The 16,339-nt window shown below is 48.1% G+C and overlaps 3 protein-coding genes across 3 annotated transcripts in view; 1 reads left to right on the plus strand and 2 right to left on the minus strand.

Annotated features, from left to right (window-relative positions):
* Positions 1-16,339, minus strand: part of LOC111077086 — a 63,719-nt gene that overhangs the window by 3,546 nt on the left and 43,834 nt on the right. The window lies entirely within an intron of this gene.
* LOC111077089 (protein N-terminal glutamine amidohydrolase) lies at positions 766-6,676 on the minus strand. The gene is made up of 5 exons (XM_022371234.2): positions 5,278-6,676; positions 2,380-2,533; positions 2,166-2,314; positions 1,980-2,104; positions 766-1,921 (listed from the first exon to the last, which is right to left on the minus strand). The coding sequence occupies exons 1-5, from the start codon at positions 5,334-5,336 to the stop codon at positions 1,791-1,793; spliced, it is 618 nt and encodes a 205-aa protein (XP_022226926.1). The 5' UTR covers positions 5,337-6,676; the 3' UTR covers positions 766-1,790.
* On the plus strand, positions 9,212-12,232 carry LOC111077087 (facilitated trehalose transporter Tret1). Its single transcript, XM_022371231.2, has 4 exons — positions 9,212-9,535; positions 10,342-10,850; positions 10,905-11,213; positions 11,285-12,232. Exons 2-4 carry the CDS (start codon positions 10,403-10,405, stop codon positions 12,073-12,075), a joined length of 1,548 nt encoding a protein of 515 aa, XP_022226923.1. The 5' UTR covers positions 9,212-9,535; positions 10,342-10,402; the 3' UTR covers positions 12,076-12,232.

The raw sequence follows: 16,339 nt of genomic DNA on the forward strand, positions 1-16,339 counted from the left end.
TGTGGGGACTGGATGCCCCGTACCGTGTTGGTAATATGCTTGCTTTTAGTAGAAAAACTGGAAGAGAAAAACTGTGGCCGTCACACGATCATGATGCATTATCTGTGCGTGTTTGTTCGTTTTTAATTGATATTTACTCAAACAAATAGTGAGCTCTGCAATCGATTGCTTGGCGATAACCGATGAGCGAACAATAAACTTGAAACTGTGTAGAATGCGTGAGTTTCTGTCCAGCTATCTATATAGTACATACATATATGAAGATGCTAGACATGCTTAACATTGAGAAACGTTTCGTGTTTTGTTGTTATTAAGAGTTTAGGTTTAACTTTGAGACTTTTGCACAGCTTTAATGTATTATACATTCCCATTTATGTTATAAATATTTAGGTGTACGCGGTATCCCCCATACAAATCGAGTTAAAACCTCTTTATACAAATCCAAACAAGTGTAAACGAGTGAATCCAAAATAAATGCGAGTTTCGTTAACTAATCTTGAGTGTAAAGGAGGCGGGGCGTCTAGCGACAAACAATCGAAGGAAGAAGACTACATTAATCCAGAGTAGGGGGTAGGTATCCTAGGAAGGGGCGGGGGGTCTGCAGGGAGTGGGACTGCTGCTACCGTAGAGCGTATAATGAATCAGTCTTTGCGCGTCACAAGTCGTCAATCGAACGGGGAAACGATACGATAAATATATCGAAATCAAGTCTAAGCGGGACCGGTTTGGTTTGGAATGGGGGTCACAGTACTGCAGGATGGTGGGGGGGGAAGCTAATGCGGACTCTGCTGCGGATCCTCGGGCATACAAACCGTACAAAAACTAGCTAGATACAAACATACATATTATCAATATAGTCTCCGGTTTTGCTCCGTTTCGCTTCATTTCGTTTCGTTACGTTACGTTTTCTTGTATACAAAGTCAATACATGTGTATATATATACGAATTACAATTATAATTGTTGTACGAGTACGTAATTAGTGTACAATAAATACGGTAAAACAAGTTAACAAGCATTAATTTAATTATTCCTTTCGAGTAAGCTTTAGCTTCGAGTCAACGATTTGGGTTTTTAGATGTAGAGTTCGAGTTAGAGATAGGGTTAAGGTTAAGGTTAACGTTAAGGTTGCTTTTAGCTTAGCCAAAAATTGAATTACAGAATCAAGAGCGTAGCGTGGTATATCCATATCATATACATATATATTTATAGATATAGATATTCATGAATGTATGCCATAAATGGTTTAATAAATGTCATAGTAGTTTTACTCGTAATTGGTGCGTTTCCCTTCGATTAGGTTTTGGTTTTAGGTTTTAGGTTACAAAAAGTATTTCGAGAGAGTAACGAATAAAAATCGCATTTCTTGGGCTGCCCTTAGCTAGATCCGATCCGTATCAGTATATAGTATATGATATATGATATATCTACGAGTGTTTTATCGAATACAATACATACAATAAAAAATGTATAATTAGATTTATAATTTCTTTAGAATTGAATTTCAATACAAATGATCTGAAGAGCACAGCGAGAGCGCGGCGAGCGGCTTGGCTTGGCTTGTCTTCTGTTAACCTGAATACAAAAATACATTATCATAAATATATTCATGTGTATATATATGTATATGTATGTTTATATGTATATGTGTATATGCAATTGGTAATTATGTGTCTATATGGCAAGCAACTGCACCACAAAGACAAAAAGATCTCGACATGATCCTAAGGGACATGGATTCTTGGATGGTGGGTGCTTGGGCCTGGATGCGGATGTGGATGTGGATCCCCTCTACTTGTTGTGCTGCGCGACCATATTGGGCGACTTGTAGAAGTTGTGCACGAACTCCGAGAGGCTGTAGACGGCGCCGGGGCCCTTGCCGGCCCCCATGCAGATAAAGTCGCCTAGACAGTGCATATTGGCTGTGGAAGAGACAAAGGGACTCAATGGTATATCACCGATTCTGTTAGAGCATCTCACTGTTTGATAGAATGGGTGGATATGAGGGCGGCGGCTTGATCCAGCTGCCATCCGGCCGTCGCATGTGCCGCCGGTCCGAAGAGAACTCAATGAGATATGTGTCTGCGGGTATGACCCTGAAGAATCTGCAAATACGTACGGATTTGTAAGAAAATCATGAGTCTTCATGGAGTGGGGGGGCCTCACCTGTGATGCTCCGGTCGCAGGGCCAGATCGGAGCGAAAAGTCTCCGTCACGTACTTGTGGAAGTATGTGGGGAAGGGCAGCGTGGTGTCCAGATCGAACACCAGGCAGCGGTTCGGCGAGGGATTGTGCATGAAGAATACATGGTAGTCCTGTGTGGAAAACGAGGTGAAAAGAGTCATTATATACTGAAAAGATTTGAAGGATAAGAACTCACCCATATCACAACTTGATCGTCGCCCCGTCCGGCCTTCTGGCGCCACAGCGGCACCGTGCGCCCCTCGTTGGACACGAAAACCGCATAGCATGTGGCCAGCTCCTCGGGCCGCGTCCGCTTCACCTGCTCGCAGAGCTTCCACACGTTCTCCTCGCTGCAAATGGCAAGTGGTAAGTGTCAAGTGGGTTGGGTTATTCACCAAGCGACTACTGGTGCACTTTCTGAGCCCCAAATCCCTGCACGAAATGCCAACGGTGCCCGCCCCGGTCTGGCTTATCAGCAACAGGCCGCCTCTTGGCTTTCAAATTACAATAATCGATTTTGCTTAGCACGCGGCTGCCTCTATCGTCTGGCCCCAAGACCCAAAACCCGTGTCCCGTACCCTGTTGCCGTGTGTTTCATGACTGCCAGTTTAGTGTTTATGGCTCTTTCAAATAAATTCCAATCAATTTTGCTGCCACACATTGTTGCTCGCATGTTTGTCCTGGCGTGGCATGGCTGAGGACGAAGTCGAGGACCAGAACAGCCCACACGAGCCACAAACAAGTGGGCGGCGTCAGGTGCATGCGAAGGAGGCATTAAACTCGGTCCACGGACCCAACGACAGCATTACCCCATAGCTATTCGCAAACCCTTGCAGACCGAACTTTCTACTACGCTATACCATGCTCCCGCTTTCCTACCTATCCAACTTGTCCAAACAATAGTGAAATAATAGTCAGATATCTTTAGAACCAAGGACCGAGAGCTGCAACTTTCTGGGCGAAGTTACAGTACCCTTCTGCAGAGTACAACAAAAGCATTCACTCGCAGAAAGCTTGGAAGAACAATTCGCCATATCAACAGTTACAGCCGCACACAGAGTGGAGGAAGGGAACAAGGAACGGGGCAGGAGAGGCATAAGGTTGGTAAGTGGAACCCACTCAAGTGGCACGGTCAAAAGTCGCGACTGGAAGTGGCTTGTGGCGATATCGTGAGCTGGCGTTATTAATGCCCTGCCAGGCACTGATTGGGGGGCGAACAGTGGGAGGACGTGCCTCGCTGAAGAAGTGTGCCCCAGCCCAGGTCGACAGATAACCGAATGGCACATCCCACTGCCGATGCTAATGGCTGAGTGCCAAAGCCAGAGGGCAACGTATAAACTTTCTGTTGCACTACCCCCCTTTCGCTTCACCCTCTGAACAAACAGAAGAGACGGCATGCTGCACATTTCCACACACAGATGGCGCCTCAGTGTGTATGCATGTGTGAGAACGAGAGTAAGAGTGAGAGCGAGAGAGAGTGCGCGTATTTATTCCAAGATTCCCCCACTGGAAGGAGATGATGGAGAGGTGGCAATGGCTATGGCTATGGCTATGACGCTGGCGATGAATCTGAGTGCAAATGTGAGTGCGCGAGCATTTTGCGAATGTGAATTAATCAATGAATATGTCCTGAAGGGTGGCCACGAAGGGTCCCTTCCTTTGGGGAAGGGGGTAGGATGAGGTCAGAGAACGCTACGACATTTCATCCTTATATGTACATGTAAATGGTGTGTGGTGTCGGTGTCTGTGTTTGTACGTGTGCATGTGCGTGTATAAAAACTTTTTATGTCCTATGAAGTTCACTTTTTCTGCTTTTGTTGTTGTGTGTATGTGTGTGTGTGTAGGCGGAGACGAACATAAAACTCATATCATGCCATTCATACCACTCCCGCTGCTGCCTGGGGGGCCTCCTGCCTACTCCTTGGGGGCGCCTTCCTGCCAACTTGCCATAACTCTGTCCCTACCGCTACCCCCACCCCATCCATGTCCTCGTCATCGGCATCGTCTGTGCCGCCATTTTTGCAATTAGCATTTTAAATATTGCACCAACACACAGATGGAACACATGCACGCTGTATGTGTGTGTGTGTTTAATTTTCGCTTTGGTTTGTTGTTTCTGTTGTTGTTGCTGGTGCCGCTGGCCGTTTGTTTTATAGTCGAAACGCGCCTCTCGCATGTGGCAATAAAAACGAACCAAAAGGTTCAACCCGCGCCACCACCCCCACCACACTACTACACATACAGGGGCACCAACACACAGGCACACACTGTGGCACGCTTTTCTTGTTAGGCAGACATGACCGTTTGACCTAATTTCTGGTGCTGCGCAGCGCGGCACGGCGCCGCATCAGGACTCGGAGGACGGGAAGTTGAAGAGAAGAGCATAGAAGGATAATCAGGAAAGATGAAGAAGCATAGATGCAGAGACGGGACCGAAAATTTGGCGGATTTGAATGCGATGCGTGGGGCGGCGACGAGCGAGGGGTCAAGGTAAATTAAATAAATGGAATAGCTAACCGAGAGGACAGCCTCTGTACGGCACCCAAAGATTTAGAAACTGAGATAGAAACTGCTCCGAGGCCCGTACCTTCTTTAAAACATGCCTTGCAAGGAGCCAAGGAATAAACACACAAACGCATAGACGGAGAGGGACAGGGGGACAGCGGAAAGAACAAAAGGCTCCCCCGCCCCTTGCCAACCACGGCGAATGTTGTTGCCAAAAGAGATAACGCACAAAAATAAAAGATACATAATTAAAAGAAGCAATGCTCCAAAGGTAAGGACTGGCCAATCCACAGATAATCATTCACAAAAGAAGAAATTTCAAAAGGGGTTTCACAGTCGAAAATTTCAGTGAACCATTCTCTTTTATTTCCTCCTCCATCTGTCTTCTGTTCATTATTTACAGCTAAGCGAACGCTAGCATAGTCTTAATATTATGCCTCGTCCTTCAAGGTGAATGATTTTGCCTAATGAAAAAGTTTTTGCCCACCCTGCCTGTGCGCATTGTTGTGGCTGTTGCTTCACCGACTGGGGGCCGTGGGGCAGGTTCACGACTATGGGTATGACTATGACTATGGCTTTGTCTACTCACCAGTAACAGGACACATAGGAGCAGTCCGCTATTTTGGGGAACAGAAAGTCAGTGGTCATCTCGATGCGTTTCTTCTTCCGGGACTGGAACTGAACTGCAGTTTGTGGGGTAGTCCAAGTGCTGCGGAGGATTCTGGATCTGGGTCTGGATCGGGACTAAGTCGGGATCTGTTGATTCTACTTAATTGTCACTGGGAATTTGGGGGGGGGGCCTCTCTAGGTCACAGCGAGGGATAATCACTGCCTGGACATAGATATGGACCTGGACATGGCCGTTGCGTGTGTATCTGTATATTTAGCTGTATCTATAGCAATATCTATGGCTGCTGCTGGTGAGTGACGAAGCCCTGTGCTGTGCCGCCTGGCATTGAGTGCACTGCTGGAGGGGAGAAGGCGGAGGAGGGGTAGGGCTGCTCTGCTCTGCTGCTGCTGCTGCTTTGGTGGTCCTCCTGGGGTCGGCCTCAGCGGCATTCCATGATTGTTCTGATGGTGACTGCTCCGACAGCAATGGCGACGAGGACGAGGACGAGGACGACGACAATTGGGAAATTGTTGACAGCACGCTGGATGGTTGGGAACTGGGGGCTTGGAGGGTTGGAGGGTTGGAAGAGGAGTTGGGTTTAGGGGAAAACTCTGTTTTTATATTTCTGTTTGATTATGTTGCTTTTGCTTTGCTCTGCTTTCCGCTCTTCTGCTTTTCCAGGATGCTGCCACACGCACACACACACACACACTGATACGGACACGATTACACATACACAGCACTCGCTCTCTGTGCACCGTTATCCACGCTCCACCGCTCTCCTGGACCCGAACGAACCGAATTATCGAAGCGTTTTCTCGTGTCTCTTTCTGTTTTTCCGTTTTTCACTTTTCTTTGAGGTTTAAATTATGTGGATGCTGCTTCTGTTGCTTCGCTTCTGCTGCTATATCGTGGGGACGCGCACCTGCCTATAAACAAGGCCGCTTATCCCTCATCCCACCCTGCCGCTGCTGCTATGGCTGCTGGGGCCTGGGACAACAGTAGACTCGGAGGCGACACACTTAACGGCTCATGGAGGATTCTGGATGCTGCTCCACCGCACAAGTGGCACTGTCACCGTTGTTTACTTTCGGAGCAGGACTTTGGCTGCTTGACCACTCTTTCCGCGCTCCACGACACCGCAATAAGCGAGCTCGGGATTCTTCGATGTGGGAATAGAAAAACACGCACAAAAACGACAAAAACAATTCTCACAAAAACTGATTAAATGAATGACTCCGAAATTTTGCCGTTCAAAATGAAACCTTATAATTCCCAATTAGATTTTTCCAAATACGGACAAGCGCGGACAAACGGTATTGGAATTATAAAAATCAAACTGGAGCTCACTTTGTAACGCAAAAATGAGCCATTCGCACTAACTACACACTACACACTAGAGGTGTCAAACCATCGAGGGCACTATCGATAGTATCGATATTTTACTGCTAGTCTCTACTATCGACGGTTTTGCGACTATCATAATATTATCGAGCTACAGTCGTTGCGCTTTTGATATGTTTGGACTGGCTGCTATAAAATACGAAGACAAATTTGTAAACAAATCGACAGGTGGCATCTAATTTTTACAATGGACAAGTTCCTAAAAGGTTTCAATGGTTTTTTAATAATTATTAGAGCTATCACGATAGTATCGATTGTTTTTTCAAAACATTCGACGTTGATATTCCTCGATATTGATATTCCGTTTAATATTACCAGCTAGCTGGGACTCTCAGCCCTAAACAAATAATTTTATCCGATAGATACATAAATTTTTTAAGAGATTGGCAAGTTTTCCGAAGTCCTTTTTATTGGATTATTTACATATTAAGGTTCAAACAAAAACAGCATAAAACGAATTTGTCGTCGGTTTGTGGCGCTGCCAGACTCGTGCAATTCGTAGTTGCTGCGGGCTGCCATACCGTGATATTTTGTGATATGAAATTCGTCAATTTTGATATTCAGTTTAATATTACTAGATAGTTGGCCCTCTCAGCCGTAAACAAATAATTTTATCCGATAGATACATAAATTTCCTTCAGGATTGGTTAGTTTTTAGAACTCTTTTTCATTGGATTGTTTACATATTAAGGTTCAAACAAAACCGGCCAAAGCATAAAACTTAAATGTTGACTAAATGTTACGTCAGTGTTGCTGGTCAACCAAGTATCTTCTATGCGTATGTACTTTTGTATACCTTATTTCTTTCAATGGGTGTGAAAAGTTTTGTTCCAAGCTCCAGTGAAACATTATTTATGATTTTATCCTAGATTGACATGTTTTTTACCTCTTAATGTATATGTTTTGTGTTTTATAAATACATTTATCCCGGTTCTGATACCTATTATTGGAACCCGTGAGCTGCAAAATTTCGTTAATATCTTGAAAACAGAGACTGAGTAGTTTCTGCATTAATTGGAGCCTGAAATTACAAACAATACCTCAAGTCCATAATATCCATTTTCCCAAGGTATGCAGATTGTTGCTCATTCCGTGCCAAAGTTGCACAGCAATGCTGCTAATTCATTTCCCCATGTTGATGCAATTTTTCCCATACAAATCAAATGTATCTTACGGGAACGCGTATGGAATAAAGATTCATTGTTGCGTCATTGTATGGGAAAAATCACACTCTCCCCCCGAAATGGGGGAAAGTCTCCACAAAACACTCTATTCTCCACTAAAAAGAGACCACCTCTCCACGACATTGAGAGCGAATTTTGCAAACCCCCGAATTGAGAGCGAAAAATGTCAGTATTTTTGGTGCGCTAAATTTGAGTTTGGCGGTCAATTTGAAATGTGTCTTAATATTTGGAAAAATAAATATTTCACTTGATTTGTTTTTTGAGTGACCTCAGAAACCGAAAACCAGTAACCAGTAAATAACAAAAGAAAAAATTAAAAATTAATAATTTTTTTAGCCCGATACTATCATGATAGTATCGATTGTTTTTTTCAAAACATTCAAAGCTATCGATGGCTCAACTATCAATCGTTTGACACTACACACAAAAGTGACAGGCTGGGCAGTGTGACCGTAGACTTAACAATACACAATACCGCCTCAGAAATATACCAAAATAAATATATCGGAAAAGTATCGATATCAGGGTAACTGACACTTGCTAACTGCTGCGGCACGAACACAGCCTCCAGCCTAACGGTTTTTCGTTTATGGGATTTAACACCTCGTAAATGTATCGCTATCTAATCGGGACAGAACCGACTTCTAATGGCCAATTGACAGCACGCAATTTAGAGTCAGCCTTTGTCTCTTCGCTTAATATATTGCTGGGCAAATATTGCAGCAGTGAAGGCGAAATATATTCATTATTCGATAAGATAAATCACTGCTTGTTGCTGTAATTGTTGCGGGCTCTTGAGGGTGGACTTCCACTTGCCTGATGTCCCACAAACAGCAACAACAGCGATGACAGCATGGCGATTAAACTTAAACTGATAAGCCAATGCCGCCGCAAGTATCTGTAGTATCTGTAGTGCTTGTGGCATATGGTAACGCAGCAATTGATGTTGGGGCTGCGCGCGGGGCTCATTAAGTATTTATTGGCATTTAATTTGCATTTGGCGTGTAAAGGTTATGTCAACCCATCCGATAAGCCTATTGCGCACTGGCGTAGGGGATCGCCAGAGACAGAGACAGCGGGAGAGCGGTATACTAAACCCCTTTATTCATTAGAGAAGCCAGCCACAAATCGATCCACAACAATACCCCACTATCAGCAGCGATCAAAACGATCATGACACACAAAAGTCAAACAGCACAGCAATCCAGTGTCCGGTGACGTTTCCTCTAAGTTTCCTCAACGGGGCATTCGCCTTATCGCCCCTGCCTGTCCGCACATGGGAGAGTCTGTTGGGAGAGCGCAGAGCGCAGAAATCCGTATAGTTAAGCGGTCCGCAGAGCACAGCAGAGGAGTCAGGCGTCGAGTTGAGGCGCGTCCAACGTGGCAAGCGGCATTCAGTAGGCTACAGCGTTTCGCCGTCGACGGGTTCGCTCTATTCCGCTGTGCCGTGACAGACTTGCCCAAGCATTGCCTCGCTTCTTGGCCATAAACACACCGGCTAGATTTTTGGCCTGAAGTGGCAGAACCTGTTTTCCCACTCTGTGGATTTTCGGCAGCAGGTTATCTACCCTCGTGCTGGAAAACCGTCCATCTATCCGAACGATCCATCTCCAAACAGAAGCTCCCCTCCCCACCCCTCCCCTCACCGCGTGAGTATTTTTCAATTAATTTGTGTGGATGCATAGCTGTTAATTGGCGTCGATTGATCGAAGTGATCCCCAAGCACATGCGATCCACAAACAAAACAACAAACAGAAAAGTTCTTACGAATCGCGAATCAGCTGTGGCGCAAATCCGTGAACCGTGGCCACTGGGCAGGGTCCCCTCCTATCGCCCTAGTCGTATCGTTTGCCCTTATCGTATGGTTGCCTACGAAAGTAATAGTGCTTAGGAGTGAGACAAATAATAATACAGTTCAAAATTCATAGAATAACTCGGTTCTAACCATAGTCTCACGACAACGCAAAGATGGCCTGATGTCCAAGACCCGTTTTGGAAGAGATCTACCCTGCCCAACCCTAAAGCTACAAACATGCACAGAAATTATCCGATTGGTAGAGCTCTACAGGTTGCCGACCGAATCTTTTGGGGATGCCTAGCCATAAAGCCCCCTTTGATATCCGAATAATCAGGTTGTGCATCTATCTAAATGATGGAGATATCTCAAAGATTGAGAGGCCAATTGAGAGCGGGGCCAGGGCGGCTGTTACAGATACAGATACAGAAAATATAACTTTATACTGCCGGATATGCTTTCGTTTTTTGCGTTGATATATGTACGAGTTGGTACTGACAAAATACTTGAATTAGGCTATGGGTGTGGGTACGTACGTACTTATAGTGCAAACAACCAGTCACAACGACGAGTCTTCGGTGGGGATTACGACAACTCGTATCTGGGGAAGTTTACCGCCAAGTGCTAATATTGGCTTTACATCATCCACTCTATTCGCAGTCCGCAGAAGAGATAACAGGAGATTCCTCGACCGGTACCGGCACCGGCACGTGACTCGGCCATGGGTCTGACAGACGAGGAGCCACACACCAATGGACGCCAGCCTCAGATCGTGTCGGGCTTGGACCGGCCGCTACAGACGAAGCCACTGGGTGAGCAGCCACGAGCCGTGCGCCGGCAGGCGATTGCAGTCATCCTGGCCAACGTGGGCGTGTTGTCCACGGGCATGACATTGGCCATTCCCACGGTCACGCTGGACCAGCTGAAGGACGAGATGGAGCCGGTGCACCTGAACGGAACGCAGGCGTCCTGGTTCGCCTCGGTAAACGCCCTGGCCGCACCACTCGGCGGCCTGCTGTCCGGCGTGCTGCTCGACAAGATCGGGCGCAAGCGGACGCTGGTTGTGCTGAACATCCTGACCATCTCTGCCTGGATCCTGCTGGCGACCGCCAGCCAAACGGACTCCGACTCTTTTTTCTGGCAGCTCATCGTCTCCCGCTTCATCTTGGGTATGCTTCATCGATTAATCGATTGTCGATCACTGCTAACCGATTAACTTCCAGGCATTGGCATGGGCCTAGCCAGCGCCCCGCCTGGAGTGTACGCAGCGGAGATCAGCGTGCCTCGGACGCGTGGCAGCCTCATTCTGGGCACCTCCATCTCGGTGGCCGGGGGCATCACAATCCTCTACGGGATCGGGTACTTCATCCGCGACGACTTCCGGCTCATCGCTCTCATCTGCTGCGGCTACCAGCTGGTAGCACTGCTCTGCGTCCTGCCCCTGCCCGAGAGCCACTGCTGGCTGCTGGCCAAGAAGCGGGTGGCCGAGGCTAAGAAGTCCCTCAACTACTTCCGCGGCCTGGACAAGTCCCGTGAGTAGCATTCTCCAACTGTGCCCAGTCGCCAAATTTGCCCGGTACAATTATCTCTTCTCTCTCCACAGCGCACATTACCCATCCCCAGGTGCTGGAGGAATTCCAGGTGCTGCAGAAGTCGCTGCAGCTGCGGGACGCCGAGGAGAAGCCCTCGTTCCTGCGCAGCCTGCGGCTGCCGGAGGTGCACAAGCCGCTGCTCATCCTGATGTCACTGTTCGCCTTCCAGCAGCTGACGGGCATCTTCGTGGTCATCGTGTACGCCGTGCAGATCTCCAAGGAGGCGGGCATCTCTATCGATCCCTTCATGTGCGCCCTCCTCATCGGGCTGGCCCGCCTGCTCACCACCTGCCCCATGGGCTACGTCCTGGAGGCGTGGGGCCGCCGTCGGGCCGGCATCATCTCCACTCTGGGCATGGGCGCCTGCATGTTCCTGCTGGCCGGCCACAGCTGGAGCGCTCTGCTCCGCGGCGTGCCCTACCTGCCCGTGGTCTCCATCGTGGGCTTCATTGTCCTGAGCACCCTCGGCCTCTACACGCTGCCCTTCTTCATGATCTCGGAGCTCTTTCCACAGAAGGTGCGCGGCCCGGCCTCGGGCCTCACCGTGGCCGTCGGCATGTTCATCTCCTTCCTGTGCCTCAAGACCTACCCAGACCTGAAGGCGGCCATCGGCATGAGCCAGTGCTTCGTATTCTTCGGCGTCATGGCCCTCCTGGCCATGATCTTCATCTACTGGGCCCTGCCCGAGACGCGGCGGCGCACGCTGCTAGAAATCGAAGAGCAGTTCCGTTCCGGGAAGCGTCGAGCCCCCCCCGCCGAGGTCGAGATGCAGGAGGTCTTTGTCCGCAAGCCGGAGCAGTGATGCTGGCGGAGGAGCAGCTAATCTTAAGTAGATCCAATCGAGTGCTTAGTACTGTGATAGACCACAAATACACAATCAAACGTTTGCACTGTATTAAAGGTATTTCGTTGATAAATAATCGAATCGATGGAACGCATCGACTGCAAACAAATCAAAATCGAATATATTTTCAATACATAAATGGAAGATATATGGCGCAGAACCCTTTGGCAGATCAACTGATTATCATATCTTGAGTGTTTGTTGCCAAATTTTTCCTCTGGCTTTCGCTTACTGATAGTAGTACGTGTACGAGTGGAATTGCTTGAGTTTTCTTTTTTATTTGTTGAATTAATGAGACATAAGTCCGCACAGGCCTAGGCCGAGGCCGTTGTCTGATAAGACAGGCCTACCTGCTCGACTAGCACTCACACAGTCACCTACACAATCGGCTGGCTGGCAACCGAGGCACTGAACCACCTATTTCGTCTCGATTTGGTCACTCAATTAACCAGGGAACCTCTCTCGTTCTAAGTCTCAGTCTCAAATGCTCTCTTTGGATGTCACGTTCGTGGCCAACGTCATTTGTTTTACTTTAGAAGAGAGAGAGAGAGAGTCAGAGAGAGTGAGACACCGAGCTCATACCTGATTTCCATATTGTAATCGATTTGATTATGCAAAGCTTTATAGGAGCGCCAGACCCACACAAAGACGTCGGCGACCTGGAATACAAATACTTCCTATATGCATGCTCTTACGCAACGATCAGCAATAGAGAGAGAGAGACAGAGAGAGAGAGAGAGATCTGTCGGATGTGTAGAATGAGATTGTCTACTAAATACTCGCACTTTCGTTCTAATAAACAGCCTAAGCAATCGAAAACAGTTCAGTGGCATACGAGTAATAAAAAAAAACACAACAGACAAACAAACCAACAACTAATCAAGTGTTTTTGTGCTCGTTATAACGTTATTTAAACTAATGCTCGTATTATTAGTTAACCAACATCGAAAGATCCCAAAGGTTGATTTACGTTAAAAGTTTTAGCGATGTGAACGATGGATGCAGTGGGTACTTCTTAAGGTACTTCTGGTAAATCCTCCGTATGGCTATTTTCTCCATTAAGAGTTCGAGATGTTCCTGTCAACGCGTGTGGTCAGCTTTCATCTTTCACCCGGAGGATGGAACCGTAGCAGATGCAATTGCCAGCCATCAAGTTCCGTGCAGATCTGCGTTATGGTAATGGTAATGGTAATGGTAATGTCGATAATGTGAGAGGAGAGTCCAGAGCTCAAGAGCGTACTCGTAGCTTGTTGCAGCATCCACGGCCCAGGCCCCTCGACCCCTTCATTATGCCGCCGGCCAGAGGCTGCCAAAAAATTGAGGGAAAAATCTGTTCTGCTTTGGTCATTAAATGCAGCTCCGAAGACGGCGCAGGATGCGTGCGCCCCGAAAATCGTTCGTTCGTTGGTTCCGTCTGGGAGCGCGTTAAAAGCGCATTCTGCCCATCCATCCATCCATCGGGAGTGCCCTTCCCTCCCATCAGACCGAATGTCTGAATGTCTGGAGGCGTTGAGGCGTACGTTTATGTAATTATAATAAGTTTTCAATTTTATGGCTTAATAATGCGGTGGGGCAGCGGGCAGAAGGCACAGCTCCTCAGATCTTCATCTCTTGCAGCCCCTGCTGCAGCTCCTTCTCCATCTCCTTCTCCATCTCCTTCTCCATCCTTCGTCTTCATCTACAGCTGCAGCGATGGATCCGCTGCTGCTGCTGCCCCATCATTAGGCGACAAGCGTTTAAGCAATGTCCAGAGCCAGGGACTGAGCATCCGAAGCAGGAGTAAATTGTTTTGGGGCGATTAAGTCAACAAGACGGCGCTAACATGGACCACGGACCACAAGCAACGGACATCGGAGGAGGAGGTAGGTTGAATGAACTGCTGCGCTGACGATCTGAGACGGGGATAATGCCGAAAATTGATGAGCTGCAAATGTGCGAACATTTAAGTTTCCGCTGCACCCGCTCCCCTCCCTTGCAGCACTCCAGCGCTCTGCACTCGGAGCGGGGCGGGGTGGCGTGTGCATTGATTCATATGCATAATCCGACACCTGCCGTGAATTTCGCACTTGGGAGCGCATCAATTACGGTGAATCGTTGGCCAGATTGAAATGTCAACAGCTCGACAAAGTCAGAGAGTCGGAGTCGGGAGAGTTAATGACACGTAACGTTGATGTGCCAACAAGCCAAGGACAATGGAAGTGCCACAAGCGGATGACGGAGCAGGGGCAGGGGCAAGGACAAGGACAAGCACAAGCACAAGGACAATCGACATATGCGGTCCCGAATAACGACAATCTGTGCGCGTTTCAGCGGTGTTTATATCAGAGTTCTATTCAGCAGGAAGGAGCGGGGGTAACAACCCAAGCGTAAACCGCATAACCGATGCGGATCCGAACTCGAATCCGAACCCGAATCCAGACGATCATCCCATTGTGTGTGGACGCGCTCTGATCTGTCATCATTATCCCCCGAAAAGGCAGCATGTCGCGTGTGTTTTGGGATGCGATTCAGGGGTTCTGTTCGGTTCGGTTCTCTTCTGTTATGGGTTGCTCGCTTTGTTATGATGCGAATTTGATTATGTTTATAAGGCAATAAATTAGAAAATCATCACCGCAGTCGCAGCCACACCACTCGAAAAGGACTATTGTAACCGCTTTGTTGTGGTTGTGTCCGGGCTGTGCTTGGTCCGAGGGACAATGTAGCGAGTACATTAAACGGTTAATTTATGGTTACCTCTCCAATGCACTCTCTCTCTCTCTGTCTCTGGCGAGGGGTCTGGGTGCAGTACCCTCCCCAAATGACATTGTTAAAACGCCCCAAGTGTCTGCAATTTGTTGATGCACTTAATGTAGTTATAATTTTAAATGCCACAGTCCCCAGAGCCCCAACCAGCCATCCAACGCGGGCATTAAGGACTACTAACCCTTCCGCTGATCGCGCGGGCTGATTGCACACCTTGGGTAAGCTCTCGTGAGGCTCGGTAGGATCGATCCGATCCGATCCGATGCTCTCCCTTGCTCGCAAATTGCATTCGGGGATCGCTGCAGCTGCACACACGACAGGCAGACGACCATCGCAGATCGAAGAACGTCGACGCGTCGATCAGGGATCGGGGGCAAAAACCAGAAGTGATTTTTGGCAGCATTACAGATTGGGCAGTGCAGAACCTGTGTTTACCTTCGATCCGATAATCGCTGCCCGGCAGCCTCTGCCTGTCAGCCGGGATTCGGGGAGGTTGGCTTGCCTCCTCCCTAAAGTGTCTGTGGCAAGGTGTGCAGACTGCCACATTAGGCTGCAGCTGTAGCTGGGGCATGGAGTGGGGGCATTGACAGAGGCGGCTGATCAGACTGGGCAGGGGCGGTGGCATGGGAGGGGGAGAAACTAGCCAAACTTGACCCCAGAGGCATTGCCTAACTCGATGACCATTTGGATGAGCAATGGGCCGATGGGCCGATGGGCACTGGATACTGGGTGCAGGAATGCCGCAAGATTTATGAACGGACGGATGGATGGATAGATGGTTGGATGAATGGATGGATGGGGCGGTGGGCGGTGCCACACAAAGCACTCGTACTCTCAAGTACTGGACTTTAATTTTTCAATTAGTCGAGCTACCGTATTTGACTTTTGGCTCTTGCCTGCCAGAGTCAGATCAGCGGACCAGCGGCGGATCCAGCGAAGCGGCGACCACCGCCAAAGGGGCCAACGAACCGAATGATCATTGAGCCTGGATCTGGAGATGCCGATGGAGACAGGGGGGGTACAGAGGGACTGGGTCTCCGAGAGGGACACAACAACAGTCAAAGAGGCACTGGGCCATCGTAAAAATATTGCATTTAGGCAGAGCGATGGACGGCAAACGCTTTCCGCATTTTCGGTTTACGATTGCAACGATGCAACAGCCACCTCGAAGTGGCAAAGTTTTACGATTATTTTAACACTTTTGCTGGCTTGGACTCGGCACTTGGCATTGGGTATAGGCCATTGGGCATTGGGCATTGGGCAATGGGCAATGGGCAATGGGAACTGGCTTCACTTCACTTCAGTTCAGTTCAGCTCAGCTCAGTTTAGCTCAGGCAAGAGGAAGCTTTAGCTGAAGCTGAAGCCAAGGATGGCATAGACAAGCGTATAATTGATTTTGATTCTATGATGTGTGTTGGCCGATTTCCAGAGGCGTTGCGAGCCATAAAAACCATAATTACAAGAGGAGTTCGGGGAGTTC

This window comes from Drosophila obscura, unplaced genomic scaffold, assembly GCF_018151105.1.
Source record: "Drosophila obscura isolate BZ-5 IFL unplaced genomic scaffold, ASM1815110v1 contig_151, whole genome shotgun sequence".
Taxonomy (NCBI): Eukaryota; Metazoa; Arthropoda; class Insecta; order Diptera; family Drosophilidae; genus Drosophila; species Drosophila obscura.

What these genes read in the sequence shown, in the direction of transcription:
- LOC111077089 (XM_022371234.2), bottom strand. Translation starts at nt 5,336, where the DNA reads ATGACCACTGACTTTCTGTTCCCCAAAATAGCGGACTGCTCCTATGTG. An exon ending in CTGCGACCGGAGCATCACAG is followed by an intron (nt 2,105 to 2,165) that starts GTGAGGCCCCCC and finishes ACGTATTTGCAG; the next exon opens with ATTCTTCAGGGTCATACCCG. An exon ending in TCCACCCATTCTATCAAACA is followed by an intron (nt 1,922 to 1,979) that starts GTGAGATGCTCT and finishes TCTCTTCCACAG; the next exon opens with CCAATATGCACTGTCTAGGC.
- LOC111077087 (XM_022371231.2), top strand. Translation starts at nt 10,403, where the DNA reads ATGGGTCTGACAGACGAGGAGCCACACACCAATGGACGCCAGCCTCAG. An exon ending in CGTCTCCCGCTTCATCTTGG is followed by an intron (nt 10,851 to 10,904) that starts GTATGCTTCATC and finishes ATTAACTTCCAG; the next exon opens with GCATTGGCATGGGCCTAGCC. An exon ending in CCGCGGCCTGGACAAGTCCC is followed by an intron (nt 11,214 to 11,284) that starts GTGAGTAGCATT and finishes CTCTCTCCACAG; the next exon opens with CGCACATTACCCATCCCCAG.